This window comes from Mizuhopecten yessoensis, unplaced genomic scaffold (genome assembly GCF_002113885.1).
Source record: "Mizuhopecten yessoensis strain PY_sf001 unplaced genomic scaffold, ASM211388v2 scaffold6129, whole genome shotgun sequence".
Classification (NCBI taxonomy): Eukaryota; Metazoa; Mollusca; class Bivalvia; order Pectinida; family Pectinidae; genus Mizuhopecten; species Mizuhopecten yessoensis.
The window spans coordinates 221332-240917 of NW_018406394.1; the positions used below are offsets into that span (position 1 = coordinate 221332).

Below are 19586 nucleotides of genomic sequence, written 5' to 3' on the forward strand. Positions count from 1 at the left end.
GTTTCATGTGGTATTATTGTTTTATTGTTTAATATGTGTTTATCGCAATAATAGCTCACAGGAGATGTTATTTCTTGTTCCGTTGCTGGCTTGATATTCTGCTGCAACGTATCAAGTGGGAAGAGGATAGTCACTATCTACAAGCATATAAGCTTCCATCGACGTTCTACCACAACAACACTAACTTGTTGTACCTTGTTTTAGCTGTATACGACTCTTAATAAGGTTGCGTATCCGGTCCACTTATCTGCCTGATACATATATGTCACGCTGTAATTAGTAACGTCGACCCCATGATCTGTTTCCTAGGAGACCTGTTCACTATTTCACTGTCCTTGGCGACAATTTTTGACACACATATGTAGTTTCCCACTGCTATCTTTTCTTATCCATACTGAGGTCATAACTTGTTCTTGTGTGTTGGGGCTGTGTCATTTGGTATTATGATTTTTCATACATATATGTACACAATACGTTTCCATTACGTCCATAAAATAATTAAGTTGTCGGACTGTCATTGTGTTTAAATCTCATACCGTTCTTTTTAAAGATACAAAAAAAAATCCAAAATTTTATCTCAATTGTATTGAAATTCCGCCAGGTTTGGTTCCCTGGGATCAGCATTTTCATGTATGTCATCACGCCGGAAGGGACTTTATCATACATGCACTGACACATTTCATAGACTTTCAATTATCAATGCGTTCACGATCTGTGCATGTATTGTATATTTTACATTCAAACGCTCAACATTTATATACTCTACATGATTAAACACCGTCACAGTTAGTTCAAATACAGTCTAGTGTTGCTGTTGTAAAACTGATCATGCGGATAATATATTTTTCAGTGCACATTAAAACCTTTATATACACTAATGGTGCAAATATATCTAGTACTTGATACTTAAGATGTATACCAACGTAATTTTGAATTATATTTAGGACAAATTATATACATGTATGTTGTCAAATATGATAGTCATAAAATCCGGATGAAATGTCCGTAGCCGTCCTATGGATTTTATGTGGAAACTCGTTTTTATTGTTAGGATGAGTAGTTTTTTGTATGGATATTCATCGGTAAACCAACGAGGATTTATTTCAGACGTTTGCAAAACATTCATGAAATTTAAAATACAGTGTCTATTCAGAGACTTTATCGTTAGCCCGATAACTATACCAAAATACGCATGGAAACGCTTTATTGACAAATTTATGTCAGACCGGTATTACAATAAATGGAGAGAAAAACTGAGTGAAAAACACGAACTCCGACGTTACTCTGTGATCCATACGACACGAGGCCCTAGCCCGTTGTTACTTCTAAGCTTAAAATATAGACCGTTTACGTGGGACATAGTGTATATCCTCAAATTATCATTTACTTGGGAGAACACTGACGTTGTTTGTAAAAGTAGTGATATTTCATAGTAGAGATATGTTTTTAGAGAAAGTTGTAGACTATATAAATGTGAATTCATACGCTGACTTCTCATTTTTGGAAGAAAGCGACCAAACAAACTTCCTTCTTGGAGATCGAACTAAAGTAACACTACCAGATGACGAATGGGAGCAACTTATGCTAGCAGTAGCCACCAATATAAAACACCTCTTGGAAGATATGAACTCTGTTCTGTAGATGTTTTCCGATATTCTGTAATATGTGAAGTGTGTCTTTATGTGTATAATCTCTTATGTAAGAGGAAATAAAGAATATCTATCTATCTCTATCTATCTTTAGGACAAGTTATATACATGTAAGTTGTCAAATATGATAGTCATAAAATCCGGATGAAATGTCCATAGCCGTCCCATTTATAATACATATACTACATGTGAACTATACACACAATATGTACTTTCGGTTTACAAACTGCACATGGTAATCTGTTAGTAATTTAATAGTAGTGTAGAATATCTCGTCATCAACGAACCCTTTTCTCTTCCGGCGTAACTTTAATGTACAAAGATACATTTCTTGTATTTTCTGTTTGGAATTGGAGAGGGTATTTCATCAAGTCGAGTTGTGTCAAGTTGTTGATGTCCATCAGCATTGCAAAAAACTCGCTCAACTTGCTCAGGTTGATGGGTGAGGCTTAAACAGGTGACACGTTGCATCGTCATTGGTTCTCATAATTTCTACTACATTTAAATATAAAATCCTTTCAAAATATATATATTTTAAACAGGCAAAAAGGAACAACTCGACGCGATGTAAGAAACGAAGAAAACGTGCAGCTTTTCTGTGAAATGAAGAGGAATGCGTCACGTGACAATTTTTTGACAAGAATACGTATTTGTAACATACAAAATGTATGCTATTAAAAGATCGGAAACATTTTTGTTAATTGAAATGTTTAAAGGTGGCATTGATAAAGACTATGAACATACAGAGAATGACATTTCGATACAAATATGCTATTTCCCTGCAATACCATGACCGCTATGGTCTAAACAGTGTCACGACCCCTGCTGGGTGGTTATCATGGTCGTCAAATACGAGCATCTGCAATAATTACACTCATTTGAAAAACGTTACGATTAACTGGGTTAGTTAAACTAGATAGACGATTGTTTGGAAGATGTACTTTTGACGTTGTGATCTGTTTGAAGCTTTGAAATAAGCACGAAGAACTCAATATTTCCTTTTAATCATGGTCGATTTAAATTTAAATTCATGCAGTGTTCGTCCCTCTCATTCATTGATGTTTATTTGATTTCAGATATGTCAAAGCAGGAGATCGCGCAAGAAAATGAAAGTCTCCGGACCCAAGTTAAGGATATGCGGAGAGAATGTTCAGTGATCCGTGACATTATCAACCAACTCGATCAGAACTACGAGTCTTCGAAACACTTCTCACTGATACAGCGATACAGGGTGATGAAGCTGATGATCAAAAATGTGATTCACGACCGGCTTGTGCAGTAACTGAGTAGATGACCACATCAGATGATTCCCGAACAGACAAGGAATGTACATGTACAAGAGAATTACAATCATTGTTGAAGGTTGTACCTAGAATCCTTTGTATGAGACCATTTTCCAGGAACAGTTGTCAGTCATTAATTGTACAATGTTCTAGAGGATCACCGAACGAACATTTGTTATTTATAGAGAATATGTAAATGAGCTTCAGATAATCACCGAACGGACATTTGTTATTTATAGAGGATATGTAAATGAGTAAATGAGCTTTGATCATTGCAATAAATAAATGACCACCGTACACTGGTGGTTGACAGCACAAGATCTTTATTTCAGGAAACTGGTCAAGATTGGTGATGATTGGCGCTACAGTATATGAACTGATGTTATCTCATTTACTTATAGATAGACTAGTGAGCATCAAAATTATATCTCATTTTCATTCAGAAATTTGTCATTAGCTGATATGTAATCAAGATTATGTTCTCAGAACGTTATATGTACATGGGTTTTCTCAAAGTTAATGCATAAGTGCTTTTAAATAAAATGCATTGGATGTATTCACACATTTAAATGTACCGAGTCCTTATATAAAACATGAGTTCGACAAACCAATGTTAATATACAACACGTGTCAAATAATACTAAAAGTATACAACACGTGTCAAACAAAACATAATATATACAATATGTGTCAAACGAAACAGTAAAAGTAGCAACAACTGCCAAACAAAAACATTGAATATATACAGCATGTGGCAAACAAAATAATAAAAGTAGCAACAAATGACAAACACTCGAGATATTCAAAAGTGTCGAAAAAACACTTTGTAAAAGGGAACAAAAATAGTCATAAATTTAAGGCACACGAAACTTGTCAAACAAAACACTAAACGTATTAAATATGTTGTGTCTATTCGTCTCGTAAAAATTATGTGACGAACAAAACACTAAAGATTAACAACATGTAACAAACAAAACACTAAAGATGTTCAGTAAGTATTTTTTTTAAACCCACTAAATCTATACAAATTGTGTCAAATAAAATATAACAGGTAGACAACACGTGTCAAACAAATCGTGAGAGGCCGACAACAAATGTCAAACACAAGGTAAAGGTAGACAATACGTATCAACAAAACGTGAAATGCCGACAACAAGTGTCAAACACAAGGTAAAGGTAAACAACACGTGTCAACAAAACGTGAAAGGCCGACAACAAGTGTCAAAAACAAGGTAAAGGTAGACAACACGTGTAAACAAACCACTAAAGATGTTCAATATGTATAATAAAATAACCACCACGAAATCTATACAAATTGTGTCAAATAAAATATAACAGGTAGCCAACACGTGTCAAACAAATCGTGAGAGGCCGACAACAAATGTCAAACACAAGGTAAAGGTAGACAACACGTGTCAACAAACCACTAAAGATGTTCAATATGTATAATAAAATAACCACCACGAAATCTATACAAATTGTGTCAAATAAATCATTACAGCTAAACAACACGTGTCAAACAAAACATTAAATGTATACAACACGTGTCAAACAAAACATCAAACTCACTATGCATTCCGGTTTTTTATTTTGTTATAAAAGGCACTAACAGATATGAAAGTTTATAATGTGTCAAACAACACATTGCAGGTAAACAATGTGTGTTAGAACAAAACCAATAAACCTATACAACGCGTGTCAATAATCTCACTAAGGATAAAGGCATTAAACTGCTTCCAGATGCGGTTCATATGCAATATGAATGCCAACTGCATTACAGGAACATGACATGAACCGCGATTGAAGGTACATTTTCCTGTGACTGAAGTTTTCATATGTAGACAGTAAAACGTATTTTTTTGTATCAGTTCTCGTTCTCACTTAATATATTTTGTATTGTAATGATCAGAAAAAGAGGTTCCCCAACGGGAGAGGATTGATTATCATGTTTATCTTACTCGAATGAGTTTATCTTCAAATTTTATAAAGACACGAGGTTTACCGAGTGTCTTTTACAATTTGAAAATTAACTTACGAGAGTTAGATGTACGTGATAACTAATCATCACGAGTTTTGGGACCTGTTTCACCCATAACGTCCGTATTTTTTCGGGGGAAAAAAACACATTTTTCCCTGGATTATACATCATGCGTGTTTCCGATTGGGGGAAAATGACCATGAAGTATGACGTCACAATGGAAAATGACGCCAAAAAACAGTGTTACGTGACGTGTAAATCAAAGATTGACAAACGAAATCACGTCCAGGGTGTTACGGGTAACCAAAAATATTTACCAATTCCTAGCAAGTTTATCCAATGAGTCATGAGTGAGGAAATCTACAGCGGCTGTGGGAGAAAAGAATATTCAAAACATGACTTTATCGCGTAATTTTATGATTATAGACGTTGTTTGTTAATGACGTCTCACCACGGAGGCATGTCGGCTACATTCGAAAATTGAGTAATGCGGTCGTCGCGGAAAGCATGTCGTCCCGTTATTTGTTGATATTGAAGAAATATTTGAATGTTGAGTTCGCAAATTTCAGTGTAAAAGCTGGAAAGACAGATATTTGTTTCTCTGGTTGTGTTACTAGAACCTAGTGACACAGATAGCAACATTTCATTTTAAAGGAAGAGGGTAACGGACGTACCGGAACGTGAGCTAGTAAGAGGCACGGTAGTCTAGTGGTAGGACGCCGGGCTCGTGACCGAAGGGTTGCGGGTTCAAGCCACGGCACGGAACTGTGTTGTATATTTGAGCAAGATACTTTACTCCGCTTGTTCCAGTCTACTAAGCTGTAAATGAGTACGTGGTTGGGCAGTGCTAGAATTGTTGAATGCTAGCTGTGAGTGCCGAAATGGCAGCACCGACTGTATGCTCCCAAGGGAGTTGAGAAAGATGTTGGTTGGTTGCAAAGGCCCTATAACCACGGATAATAATTTGTAAACCGCTTTGAGACGACCTACGAACTAGGTTGTGATGAAGCGGTATATAAGAACCTCCAGTTATTATTATTATTAGTTTTACTTAAAAGTCCTTTATATTTTTTTTTACTCAGTATAATAAACAACAAACTATGCAATTAGCTGCTCGGCCTTAAGCCGCACGTGCTTCTCAACCTATACAAGTGTCACGTACCTATAGGACAACTATTTACTGCTATTCTACGAACTGCAGGAAATTTAAATTCCATTCAGTCTTAAACTGAAAGTATGAGTATGATACGTTAATACTTCTCCTTTCGGTTTTATAACCTAAAACGAAATTTACTTGGTTCATATAGTGGCTTTGCATTGCAAATGTAAATATTTACATCTCTCCCTTCTTCAGCTTAGCAAAAGCTGACTGCGTATAGCTTATACGCAGTGAAAAAAGGCTCGGCTGACCAATACATGTACTTGTTTCAAAAATTGCGCTATTCATGCTTCAGCGAGAAAACAGTCCGATGACAAGCATTGCTTGGTTCCTTCACCATCTAAATACATGGAACAGATTGGGGATCCATTATGTCTAACTATACAACAAAGGGATGTTGACGAGAGTCTTATTCCATGGATGTACTTTCAAATATCTTTGACGGTAACGTAAACAATTGAGGCTACGTTCTGAAACATTTGACAACGTCACTTCATGAGCAGTGTGTCAAATATACGCCTACATGAAGACCGTTGTAAACGAATAAAATTTTCGATGGACTTCTCATATTACTTAATTTGAAATGAATAAGCTATAAAAGGCAGAAATACAGTGGTGTTGTTCACTGTGGATTTCTAAATTTTTCCATGTATCGATGTAGATTCACTGGAACTATATTATCCGAGCAACCACGGCTACCGTAGTTACCATCATAGCAACCCGCTTCGACTGTCCTGTATTGTAGCATTTAAACCTTTTTTGGATGTAAACATAAGGATTAACATCCATTTTGACGGCAATACGGTAGTATGAACGCAGTTGGCAACGAACATATTCTATGCTGCGGTAAGTGCTAACGCGCACCATAGAATATGGTCGTTGCCAACTGCTTCAAACTACCGTATACACCATCAAAATGAAGGTCGATCCTTAAATATACACGAGTGAACAAAACACTGAGGGTAATCAACAAAGGCATGCAACGTCTACCAAACAAAATCCTCAAGGTATGCCGTGTTAGTTTTGGTTGTGATTGTAACGGGGACCGTTACAGAAGTCCTCCATACCACCCCAATTGTATCAAACGATGCCCTGAACCTTGCAGTGACATAAAACAGGGAAAAGAGAAAGAAAAAGGATAAGAAACGCAGAAAAAAAACATGCCTTACTTTTCGTTTTGGTTACTTTTAGATCCCTGTCCCGACTGGACTGTGTTTTTCTAGCAATATCCATGTAACTCCGTTTACATATACCTGTAGCGCAGTTGGGCCAGGAAACATCCGTAGACTAGACCAGCTACTGCCAAGCCTCGCTGAAACGTTTCACTCAGAACACTGTCGTTGATAATACTATGTTCAGTTTATCTTTGCTATTTCTCATTAAAGTACCGCAAGGTAAGGTTTCCTTTTCATAAATGGTTATTAAAACTTTAGTCGTGCCGGAAACAAACAGTTTTTCAATAGTTACAATGTAGTTACCGTTAATACGACAATCTAACCACATGTGGCAGATGAACTAATTAGGGAACAGTCAAAACATCTAGTGTTTTATAAAGGGCTTTCAGTGCCATAATACACTGTGGTAGACGACCCCAATAGAGTATACTTAACATGGCAGTCAACGTACAACGTATATAATCACATCTCTCACAATTTTTATGACAAAGCTGAAAAAGATTTTCTTCACGGTTCACAGAAGACATCCGATAACCACTTTGCCCAGCTTGTTGCAATTTTCCCTTTTCACATAACAGATAATTCGAGGTTCTTATATGCCGCTTTATCACAACCTAGTTCGTAGGTCGTCTCAAAGCGGTTACCAAATTGTTATCTGTGGTTATAGGGACTTTGCAACAAGCCAATATCTTTCTGAACTCCCTGGGGAGCATAGCCAGTGCTGCCATTTTGGCGCTCACAGCTAGAATTCAACAATTCTAGCACTGCCCAACCACGTAATCATTTACAGCTGAGAAGACTGTAACAAAAAGATTAAATTATCCATTTCAAAAATACAACACAGTGCCGTGACGTGACTTGAACCCGCAACCATTCGACCACGAGCCCGGCGTCCTACCACTATTCTACCGTGCCATGCATGTACATGTACCTGGCCACAAATATCATGGTTCACATACCACAAATTGTTACAGTTCCCCCTATTTACAGAAGAAAAATCATGTTATTTTCTCGTATTTAGAGGAATTAGACAATAGGTTTTAATGTTGTTCGAGAGCAAATACATTGAAAAAAGGGGGTTTGGCGAAATGGGGGTGGGTTCAGTGTGACAGGTGACAGGTTTTAATTTTACATAAGGTCGCCTTCTTACCATTTTACTCATTTGGACCAAATTAAACTCGGGTGGACCTCTTCATAAATAATAAATTTGAAATAATTTTGCCATTATGTAAGGGAACAAAAATTATGAATAGTAGAGACTTAAAAATGACAAAACAAGACCTTAAACAGAAATAAAGTGTGAAGATGAACTTCAAAAAACATTTAATTGGGAGAAAATATGGGGAAATAATAAATGTAAACTGATTGCAACAGAAACAAAAATAAGGGAACTCCATTGGAAATGTGTTCATAAATTAATTTATAATGAATATAAACTCCATGTTATGAACTGATCAAACGGTATATGTCATATGTGTAATATTGAATTAGAAACATTGAGCCACCTATTTTTTCATTTTAACTTTGTTACTCAAGTGGTACAACGCATACAGAATAATGTTATAAATAAAATACCTGGACTATTGATTACTTTGAACAAAGAAATAATATTGTTAGGAGAATGTTCAGATACAAACATAGCACCAACAAACACTGTTGTCTATACAATGAAATGCGTTATCTGGAAGACAAGAAATATAATCAAATATCAAAACAAGAGACAGATACCAGTATCTACATTTAAAATGTTTAAACATATCTTATTAGAAAATTTAAAATTATTTATAAAATCAAATTCAATAGGAGATACGAAATCTACACGTATTCTAATTCATAACTACAAAGTATTGCAAGGTATATTAACTAGCACCTAGACATATTAAAGCCTGGGGGGTTTTTTTTTGGGGGGGGTGTCGGAATTTTTTTTAATACATTATACTCTGACTATCATCAACATATCCTCTAGACACAACACTATAACGCTAACATGCCACTTTAATTCACTGAATTGGATGATGTTATACCATACGAAGCATTACATATACTAGTATTTACTGTACCATATAATAACGTTTGTGCGAAGTCTGTTCACCATCGTTACTCAAACCGGAAATCAGATTGTAATTATAATTAGAATAGAGTACGGACAAGAATATCCGGAAGTTTATCAAAAATATGAATTGTATACTTATTTGTTAATATATATGTATGACGAATACTGATACGTGATCGAATATTTTGAACAGTATGTACATTATTTAAAGGCGATTCTAGACGCCCATGTACATTGTATGTATATATATCTCTCTCTATATATATAGGGGGCAAAGAAGTAATTCCAGCAGTGTGGACAAGTTTAGGTTGTCAAATGTTCGGAGCGATCCGCTCCTTTTTCAAGACACAGTGAAACAGAACGGTTGCATGTACATATACATCATATTACAAGAAGATAGAACTGATATACTATACTTGAAAATACAGCTATTATATAAAACCAATAGCCCCCTCGGCTAAAGACAGCCGAAGGCAGCAATTAAGCTGAGAGCATCGCGGACAAGGAATGCTGATGTAGAGGACCTATACTTGCGCTAGATACACTATCACATAAAGTGAGTCAACGAGAGATAAGCACCAGAAAGAAGGGACGAGATATCAAAATCTTGGAACATGTGCATGTGTGAATCTGACCCGGTAAATGTGAAATATCTCAATTTCCTACGGAATGTCTGATTAGTCGCCTCTCAATTCTTCGGTGGATCTAACAGTCACATCAGGGGGTCCCCATTTAGTCGCCTCATTCGGTTTGCAGGAATAATGCATGTAATTATCAAACAAGTGAGTGCAGGGGGAATAAGTAGATGAAATGGCTAAGATACTGTATAAATCTGCAAAATTAATCTAACAACGGCTGTTGGTCACACACACTGACATGAAGCAGCAGGCAGGCGAGATAGCAGACCAACTGTGCAGTAATGCATCATTAGGTCAAATGCCCCTGGAAGGAAAACGAGCGGATGGCAACCGCCTATCGTTCGTTCATACCTCGAGGGAAGCGGGTTTGTAGATTGGTGATCCAAAACCGTTCTCTCGTACGTCGTCTCGTTTCATCCCATGTAGGGCAATGATCTATGGCAACAACCTGCATGTCTTTCCAACTGTGGCTAGGCATATTAAAATGCCTTGCCACAGGGAAGTCTGGTTTGTTCTGCTTGATGGAGCAGCGGTGTTTGTTGATTCTGACATTGAGCTGGGTGCAGGTCTCGCCCACGTACTGTAAATTGCATTTATTGCAGGTAATAAGGTACACCACATTGACTGATGTACATGTCAGTGTTTGTAGTATAAGATACACTTTGCCGTTGATTGTACATTGAAATGTATCTGTGGAGCGAGTGTATGGACACAGTTTGCACACCTTCGTGTTACAGGTATTGGAAGAGCCTTTCGCCGCAGCAGGGTTAGGTGTAGGTAGCTTGCTGCTTACCACAAGATCTCTAATGTGTTTAGGTCTACGATATACCAGTATAGGAGACTCTGGAAAGATCTGCCTAAGTTTCGCTGAAGATTCGATGATGCGCCAGTGCTTTTTCAAGATAGATGGAAGTGGCGGCATGTCTGGGTGGAACATGACTACACAAGGTACCCTTTGTGTTTGGGGTCTGACTTTGTATACAAGCAGACTTGCCCTGTCCAGTACCCTCACTTTGTCTATTTCCCGATCTATCAAAGTAGATTTGTATCCTCTGCCAAGAAGATGGGACTTTAACTCTGAACATCTGCGTTCAAAGATGATATCATCCGAAATAATACGCCTGATGCGCAGAGCTTGGGAGTAGGGTTTAATATATATAATGGACATATAATAAAGTTTTGGAAAATATAACAAAAAAACACAAAAAAAACAGCTACTATGTGGGAACAAAGTCGTATATTTTGCCGTTATCGCTCAGGCGATAAATGCCAACAAGACACTATGTCTAGCCTTTAAATTTCACATTGTCCTTTCTTTCTCATGTGAAATAGGGTGGTTGGATGGTGCATCGGATAGCATACTCACCTTACACCAAGATAACCGGGGTTCGATTTTCCGATCGGACGTAAACAGGTATTGGATTACCTGCATTTGCCCCCCATAGTAACACGCCCTACGCGCTACCATCAGGGCCAACAAGAGTGGTTATTATAAGTTGATAGAATTTGTTTCGCAGTCCTAAAATACATAAAAAAAATAATTAAAGGGGATCTTTCCATAGGGCTGTACGTCAACAACGTGTATGTTTGCTTGTACAAAGTGTACGTCTTTAAATAGAACTTTTCCTGGTCGACAGCACTGACATAGCTCATTTTTACCTAGAATGAGCACACGTCTTCATTCGCGTTAGGGTATCAACAGTAGAAACGAAAGCAGATCCACCGCCGTCATAGATTTAAGTGCGAGCTCGTGTTATGGAGGTAAGGTTGTGCACTTACAGATACACCTTTACAATTCATTATACCTTATTCCATCGTCACTTTTGCTATAATTGTCTTACTGAATAACACTCTGACAGCAATTGACAAAATGACGTTGTATAATAATCCATGTTTCAACACCAAATTTATAAATGAAATATAATGTACAAAAAAACATACGGAATGTTAATTATGTTTTGGTTTTGCTTCGCACTGAAAGTGATTTTGAACGACATATTCCTGAACGGTATAAGCTTCGCTTCATTAATGTTGAGAAAATCCAGATTAAAACCCTGTCTCAGCTTTCATTGGTGTGTTTATTATTCCCAGTCTTCAATTCACCATGACAGAATCGTTTCACAAGATCTAATGATTTGTTAAAAGCATGATTGAAAATAGTTGGAACAATCCCAGCAGTAAGCATTTAGTATAGTAGAATTACAGGACTGCCGTACGTTATTATTGTAAATTCCTTTAATGAATATTGAAAAACAAATCCGAATAATATAAAAGCAGGTCAATCAATGCAAGCAATGCTATACAATCGGTATCTAACGCTCCTTTAAATCTAGTTGCCTGTGAATTAATCACGCTTTAGGTGATAAGGAGACGCGAACAGCAGGCTAGTTCAGGCCGACATGCTTATCTCTCTTATAAAAGAGACCGTCTTGTTTCGTGACTTTTGTTTTCTTAGACTGCGGCAAAGATGTTCGTTCCTATTCTTCTCGCATGCGTTGTGGCAGTGTTTGGTATGTATTTGATTGACTCCTTGCGACGTCTCAGATTCGGTCACAAACCGTGTTTACCATATTTTGTTGACAAAGCAATCGTCCAGATTAAGAAATAGTTTGACGTTATCTGATGTAATTGTGTGATTTAACTGTTAACATCATTTTTGTTTTTCTGTATTGGGCTACCTTGGTGATTGGTTTTCTCACTCATATCTACATTTTTACCAGTGAAATATTGAAAAATTATTCATTCTGTAAAAGTGGAAAATATCACTTTTTCTGATTCGACCAATCAAAACACTGATTTATAACTATAATTGGAAAAATTGCAAGCTGCCCATCTGGTCAAAGGCTGGTTAGCTTATTCAGACTCTTTATGAAAATCGGCCCGTTTTACTGCCAAGAAATGTCAGATCTGTTACCTATCATTGGGGAACTTTTCTCGGGGGGGGGGGGGGGGGGGGGGGGAGAGAAAACGACATTTAATTCCATAGTTAACTTTAATTTTAAGGAAGCCAGCAGACTATGCAGGTCATCATTTCTATCTGTTTGGTCAGAGGAAACTCATAGTAAATGAAACACGGTGTCAGCGCGTAATTTTAAGTTAGGCTAAGCGATTGGCAGAAAGTACAAGATAACTAGGGTCATCTCTGACAGTGATAGTGATAAAGTATGACTTACATATAGGTGGTGTTGATATTAGACTAACAGGTAAGTAGTGACACAATACTCTGCATTTTAGATTCGACGCTTATCAACAATGTGAAGTGATCTGGGTTGATGACGGGACCATATTTTAAATAATTACATTATGTTAGTAATTTGGCATGCCTTATTGAAAAAATAAAGTTAAGTACCTACTTTACTTAGATAAAGTATTGAAGGAATTTTATTATGAGTTTTACATTTTATTAAAATATTTGCAGTAAGGACTATATTTTGTCGTGTAGGGTTGGCTAAACAGGCTATTGGTAAACGGATCCAGATCAAATATTGTCAGCTTTATGTGTTGTTTCCCGTTCCGGGGTAGGTTTTCGTAAAACATGTCATAAAAATAATATCCAACAGTGTCTTCAGTAAACCAAATATATTTCACACTCGTGGCTAATACTTGATATCATTCACTCGTGCTGCGCACTCGTGAAAGATGTCAAAATGTTAGCCTCACTCGTGTAATATATCTGTTATTACTGAATACACTCAATAGTGTTAGCTATCCTCTATATATCTTGTTGATTTAAAAAAAAAACTTTTTATGAACAAGGAAATAAGTAGAATTGATTTTGAAATGTCTTAAACAGGCATTTGAATCTGTTTACTTCTATGAACATGTTCTAGCTTACCAGCTAATTTATAAAGATCGCAATGTTGAAATGTCATTTTCAGACGTATTATACTCTAATGGACTTTTGAAAAAACGTTTCTTCAATAGTCAATTGTGAGGCTTTGTTATGTGGGAATGAGTAGAGTGTTTATACAGTTATTTACCTTTACAATATGTAGTAACTAAGCACCAGAGCATTACGCGTTCTGAAATCTATTACAGTCATTGTCTGATGGTGTCAATATCTTAACACATCAAACTTATGTGAACAATATTTTATCAGGTGTTGTCTTACATCTCGGCCCGTCGAACATATTATATGAATAGTATTTTACCTGGTGTTGTCGCATATCTCGCCCGTCAAACAGTATCTTAAATTATGAAATTGTCATCCAGGAGGAGGAAAGGATGGTGTTCAAGTGTATATAAATTTATTGATTCCATTGATGGTCATCCTATACTCAATGATCAGATATTAGCATACAAGTGTGCTACAAAACATTTAGCTATACAATTAAAAACCTAGATGCGAAGGAATGGAGGAATCAACTATTTAATGACACGAGAATTATGACGAACGGTTATTAACTTAGGACATATAGAACTTATACAAACACTCCTGAAGTGGAACCAAATGTTTGTCAAAATATGCACAGAGCACATAGGCGTATAGTTTCATAATTTCGCAATGGAAACTTACCCCTGGCAGTCGAGACCAACAGGTACACCAGACAGCCTTTACCATTAGTGGAAAGACTGTGTAAACTATGTGATAGTCAGGAAATAGAAGATGAGAGACACCTCCTCGTGAAATGTCCACAATCTGGTGATATTAGGTTTGATCTTTTTTCCATGGCCATGGGAAAAATTCCAGACTTCGCAATGTTAGACGAGGAACAAAAATTCATCACTATAATGAACTGTAATAGCATCCAGAGTCAACTTTCAACTTTTATATTACAATAGGCGCAAAGGACATATAATGCAGTGGTACATGTATCATCTATTTCACACAGTACGTGATTTCTACTAGGTGAATAGTATCTATAGTGCATCATTAGAAACTACTAATTAACTTGATAATCATGTAATTTAAAAGTATTTGTTCTCTTTCTATTATTATTAATAAATTATTTAATATTTTTTAAATTTTAATAGTATGGGATACTATGGAGATGTTTTCATTATAGGATTTTTTTTACGATGAAATTATATGTATCATGTGTTTTAATAGTGTCTCGTAGGTCAGATTTTGGCAGGATATTAATTCCTGTTAATGGTTTTTATATTGTATTTGTTTTACTGTGAATTAATATGTGACACTTTAATAAAAATGATTTTATTATTATCATTTATAATCTTAACAATATTTTATCTGGTGGTGTCACATATTTCGGCCTGTCAAACACACTATGTGAATTATCTGGTGTTGTTATATATATCGGCCTGTCATACATATTATCTTATTTTACCAGGTGTTGTCACTTATCTCGGCCCATCAAACGTGTTATGTTAACAAAAGTTTACCTGATGTTGTCATATATCTCGTCACGTCAAACTTATTTTGTGAACAATGTTTTATCTGGTGTTGTCATATTTCTCCGCACGTCAAACTATAATTTACATGGTCCTGTCTTGACGGCAATTCTTGTCTTATTTTCACAATGGTTTCCACAAGTATATTCAGAGTTCTCAGTCAGATTTACTCAAAATAGGTAATAATTTATATGCAAAATATTAAATTTTCTTTCTCCAAAACTGTAAAAAGATGGTACTTTTTGATTAAATGCAGTTAACTTCTCCAACCATCATTTTGGTATATTGTGTAACACTAAAGTAGCAAATATGAAAAATTGCCGAAAAAAGTAGCACATAGTTGACAAGTAGGTCACTGTGATCTTGTTATTTATTGGCTCAATTATGTCAACAATTCTGTCTTCAAGAATCTTACAAAATTGTTTTGATAAGTATCTTAACCAAACATAAAGAACTGGGGTTCGAAAAGAATCGAAGGGGGGGGGGGGGGTTAAAGACAAGCGGGGGGGGGAAATTGTTCTTTATCTGCCTTTTTAAGTACAGCAATTTTATTAGATTTTCAGATGTATCAAAAGTAAGCATTGACATACATCTGTTTTTATCACCCTCCCAATCATGATTTGATATAAGTTGGTGAAATTTACTAAAATCGGCTAGCTTGTAAAGCCAAATGTGTCTCTTAAAAACAGGTTTCGTATTAAAAGGTATTTCAATATAAACAAGACTACCGTCATGATCACTTATATTTCTGTCTACATTTACTACAGATCCATCATTGCTATTCAACGAGTCAGATACAAGGATTGGATCACGATCGCAAAGGCTTTGTCTACCTGGGCCAAATCAAATTGGTTCCGAAATAACATTTGTAAAAGTGTATGTCGAAATTATGTCAGACAAAATATGCTTTGGAGTAAATCTGAGAATATCTACATTTAAGTCACCATTTATTAATAGATTTGGAGAAATATCGAAAGCTCGATCTATAGTTTCACGTAGGTTATCCCAGAAAGGACTTGCGGCATTTTCCTGTCTATATATTGTACAAATCGAAATACTGGGCTGAGGTGGCTCGACACTGATCCATAGTACTTCATCATCGGGATATTCTAGATCAAATAAACGTTTTACCTTAAGACTTTCTAATACATACACAAGAATCCCACCACCTGCAAAATTTCTATCTAACCTGAAAGGTGTATGGAAACCTTCTATACCTAGATCATCAGGAGAAAATGCTCGTCAAAATAAGTTTCGGTTAAGCAGATAATATCGTAATCGTGAGCAACAACTTCAATATAACGGAATTTTATTTCGAACACTTCGGACATTTAAATGAAAAATAGACAACTCGTTTGGACCTGGGTTAGATTCGATATACATGTGAGTGAGAAAAAGAGAAAGTTATATTAAAGAAAACTCAATATTAAGTACTGCAGAATTCACGAACAGGACAAGGGAGTGTTTGCGTTTTAAAGCGAACTCAACGGTAACCAAAACTGGTTGTAAATTTTACCTGGATCTACACTGAAAATACAAATAGATTTGATTAAACATCTGCCGTAGACTTTCGAGTAAAAAGTTCCGATCCCCACTCTATGACTCAAAACATCTCTACCCATTCTCAAACGAGAACGAATGACAACATAGTGAAAGGCGAACGGGAACAATAACAACTTTGAAATGTGCAATCCAGCAGTTTGAAACAATGTAAGAAAAGACAATCAAAACCAAAAAAAAAGAAAAAAGGAACAACAGAAAATGTGATATATACACACGTGCTACTCGTCATAGTTTGCATATCTCTGCTGATAAAAGACGTACTGTTTGAAAACTCAGCAGATAAAATACATTATTCAAGACTTATTAGTATTGACTGTACACGCACGCACGCGCGCACACACACACTCATACATACATACACCGGGGCGTTTCTAGGATATTTGAAAGAGGGGGAGGGGAAGAATCAAAATTTTGGACCTTTTTTTTGCACACTTTAAACCACATAGATCGCAAGCCCAATTATAGCAAGACGTTGATACAGCTTATATATTCATGATATACGACTTCTCTCAACAGTTGCTTCAATCAAGTACTTACTTTAGTTTCTAACAAGTTTTACATTTAACTTTTCTAAATAGCCTCGAATGTGTTTCCCATGTCTGTTTCTCATGTCTCTCGAATGATAAAGTCGTTTAGCATACCAGGTGACGTAATCGATCTTCATCAATTGTAATACCCGGTGGAACACGTGGTATTGTGTAAGGATGACCTCTGACCGTTTCGAACATATAGTCGCCACTCATGACTCCAACCCTGCGCATGAGATAAGGAGCAGTAGGAAAAAGCACGCTTATACTAAACATAAATTTAAGTCGATGTAAACTGAAAATATTGATGAAATTTTATGACTTTAATTTCAACCGCAGTTTTCCGACCGATTTCGGCACGATAAATTTAGTACGAGTGTATACGAAATGTATAAATAGGTATTAGATAATTATACCACACTGTCTACATGTACGAATAAAGAGTACGTAATATTTATCGATATTGACTTCATCTACGACCTTTGGTGGCCCATCTTTTGATCTAAGAGATAACTTACCATTTTTTAAAGATATTTTGTCATATTGATCGATTTTAATGACATTATTGTCATGCATCTTTTGTGACATAACTATTAACGTTTAGTATAACAAGGTTTCCTTATAAGATGTGAAAGTTATGTGATAATAATCGATATTAATGTTCGATTTAGTCTTTGACGTATTTTTATTTATACACTGACCTTTAGTAGTCATATTGATTAATATTGATGATAAAATGTATCTCGGTCCTTTACGGATACTAACCTAAATAAGAAATAGGAAAAGAAAGAAATGTACTTGTAAAATAAGAGAATCTAATTTACAAGCACTTTTACAATCTTTGATTTTTATTGTTAAAGATACAGTATATCCTCTCTGTTTTACAATGAATGAAATGTGTTATTACATATGTATGGCTGGTATTTGCAAGTCGTTCGCATCTCTATCATACACAGATTGCTTTATATACTTTGCCATTGTTAATTATGCGACGGGCAATTTTTGAACAGAACAAAGCCCTAATACAATCAGGCGTGGCTTGGTAGCTCACGTGACCATGGAACTCTGGTTTCAAAAGTAATAAATAACGGGGAAATAGCGGGAATCTAATATACAGAAGCTTAGAATGTCTGGTTTTCATCAGAATGTTCGTTAACGGGTTTGATACTTTAAATTTGCAAATCATTGGCGAAACGTTAAAAAGATTAGAATATTATTTTATAAACGGAGTGGCTATTGACACTCGGGCCAGATATGCAAAAAAAACGGTATGCCGAGTAGCGGATTCCGGAAAGTTATCCTGTGGAGATAGTAATTGTGCGTAGGCGGTTGTGCATATCCGGATAGGACTAGAACGATAAATGTCATCTTTGGTCAACAATAATACTAAGCGAATGGACTATTGACTAAATTTAACAATCTGTATCGTTATAAACACAGAAAACGTGTTTAGTTACTCATTATCACAAATTATCATTCGCTGTTGTTAGGTGCTCTGACTTTCGGTTAGAATGTCAACCCCAATGATTATATATACGATATTTACGATTATTGGAGGCTTACTGATATGGGATAAATGAATTAAGGGCTTGTGGGTAGGGGGCTAATAGGTTGGAGGCTAATAGCAAGGGAAAATAACAGCTAGGTCAGCTAACTGATAAGATAAGATAATATGTCAATGGGTAACTAGAACTGTAAGCTAAAGGCTTACTAAAGCAAATCATTGCCAAGCAATCCATAATATCCCACCAGTAATGATTTCTTTATTATATAGGTCACTGACATACTTCATGTACTGCCTCCCAATGCCAAAACATACTTGCAAACCAAATCTTGTTAGCCCTGATGAACCGGTTTTGCTGAAATCGTTCTAGAAGTTAAGGAAGAGTTGTCCGAATAAAGATTTTTAACAAAGAGCCATAACTATTTTAAAAAGGTCGAAATGAAAAAGAAATATTACCCTGATGCACGACACAAAGAAATAGTAGAATATGCAGGGTGTCCCACATGAGTCACCGTTTACGATAAATAGGCAGTGGGATACTGCAGGTACACCTGTATATTCTTGGTTTCTTTAATTTACCCTCAAAATGTATAGAAGACAAGAAAGAAATCATTCCAATTCTGCAGGATAGGGGGCCAGGGTAGGGGACCAGGATAGGGGACCAGGGTAGGGGACCAGGATAGGGGACCAGGGTAGGGGACCAGG

The 19586-nt window shown here is 36.2% G+C and overlaps 2 protein-coding genes across 2 annotated transcripts in view; both read left to right on the forward strand.

Annotated features, from left to right (window-relative positions):
- The window catches only part of LOC110451523, a 29308-nt gene extending 25821 nt beyond the window's left edge, over window positions 1-3487 (forward strand). Inside the window, exon 3 of the mRNA XM_021499592.1 lies at window positions 2726-3487. Within this exon, the coding sequence (XP_021355267.1) occupies window positions 2726-2931 (206 nt within the window). The 3' untranslated portion in view covers window positions 2932-3487. The remainder of the gene's footprint in view (window positions 1-2725) is intronic.
- An 8851-nt stretch (window positions 3488-12338) lies between these two features.
- LOC110451520 (trypsin-1-like) overlaps window positions 12339-19586 on the forward strand; it is a 30685-nt gene continuing 23437 nt past the window's right edge. Inside the window, exon 1 of the mRNA XM_021499588.1 lies at window positions 12339-12445. Within this exon, the coding sequence (XP_021355263.1) occupies window positions 12403-12445 (43 nt within the window). The 5' untranslated portion in view covers window positions 12339-12402. The remainder of the gene's footprint in view (window positions 12446-19586) is intronic.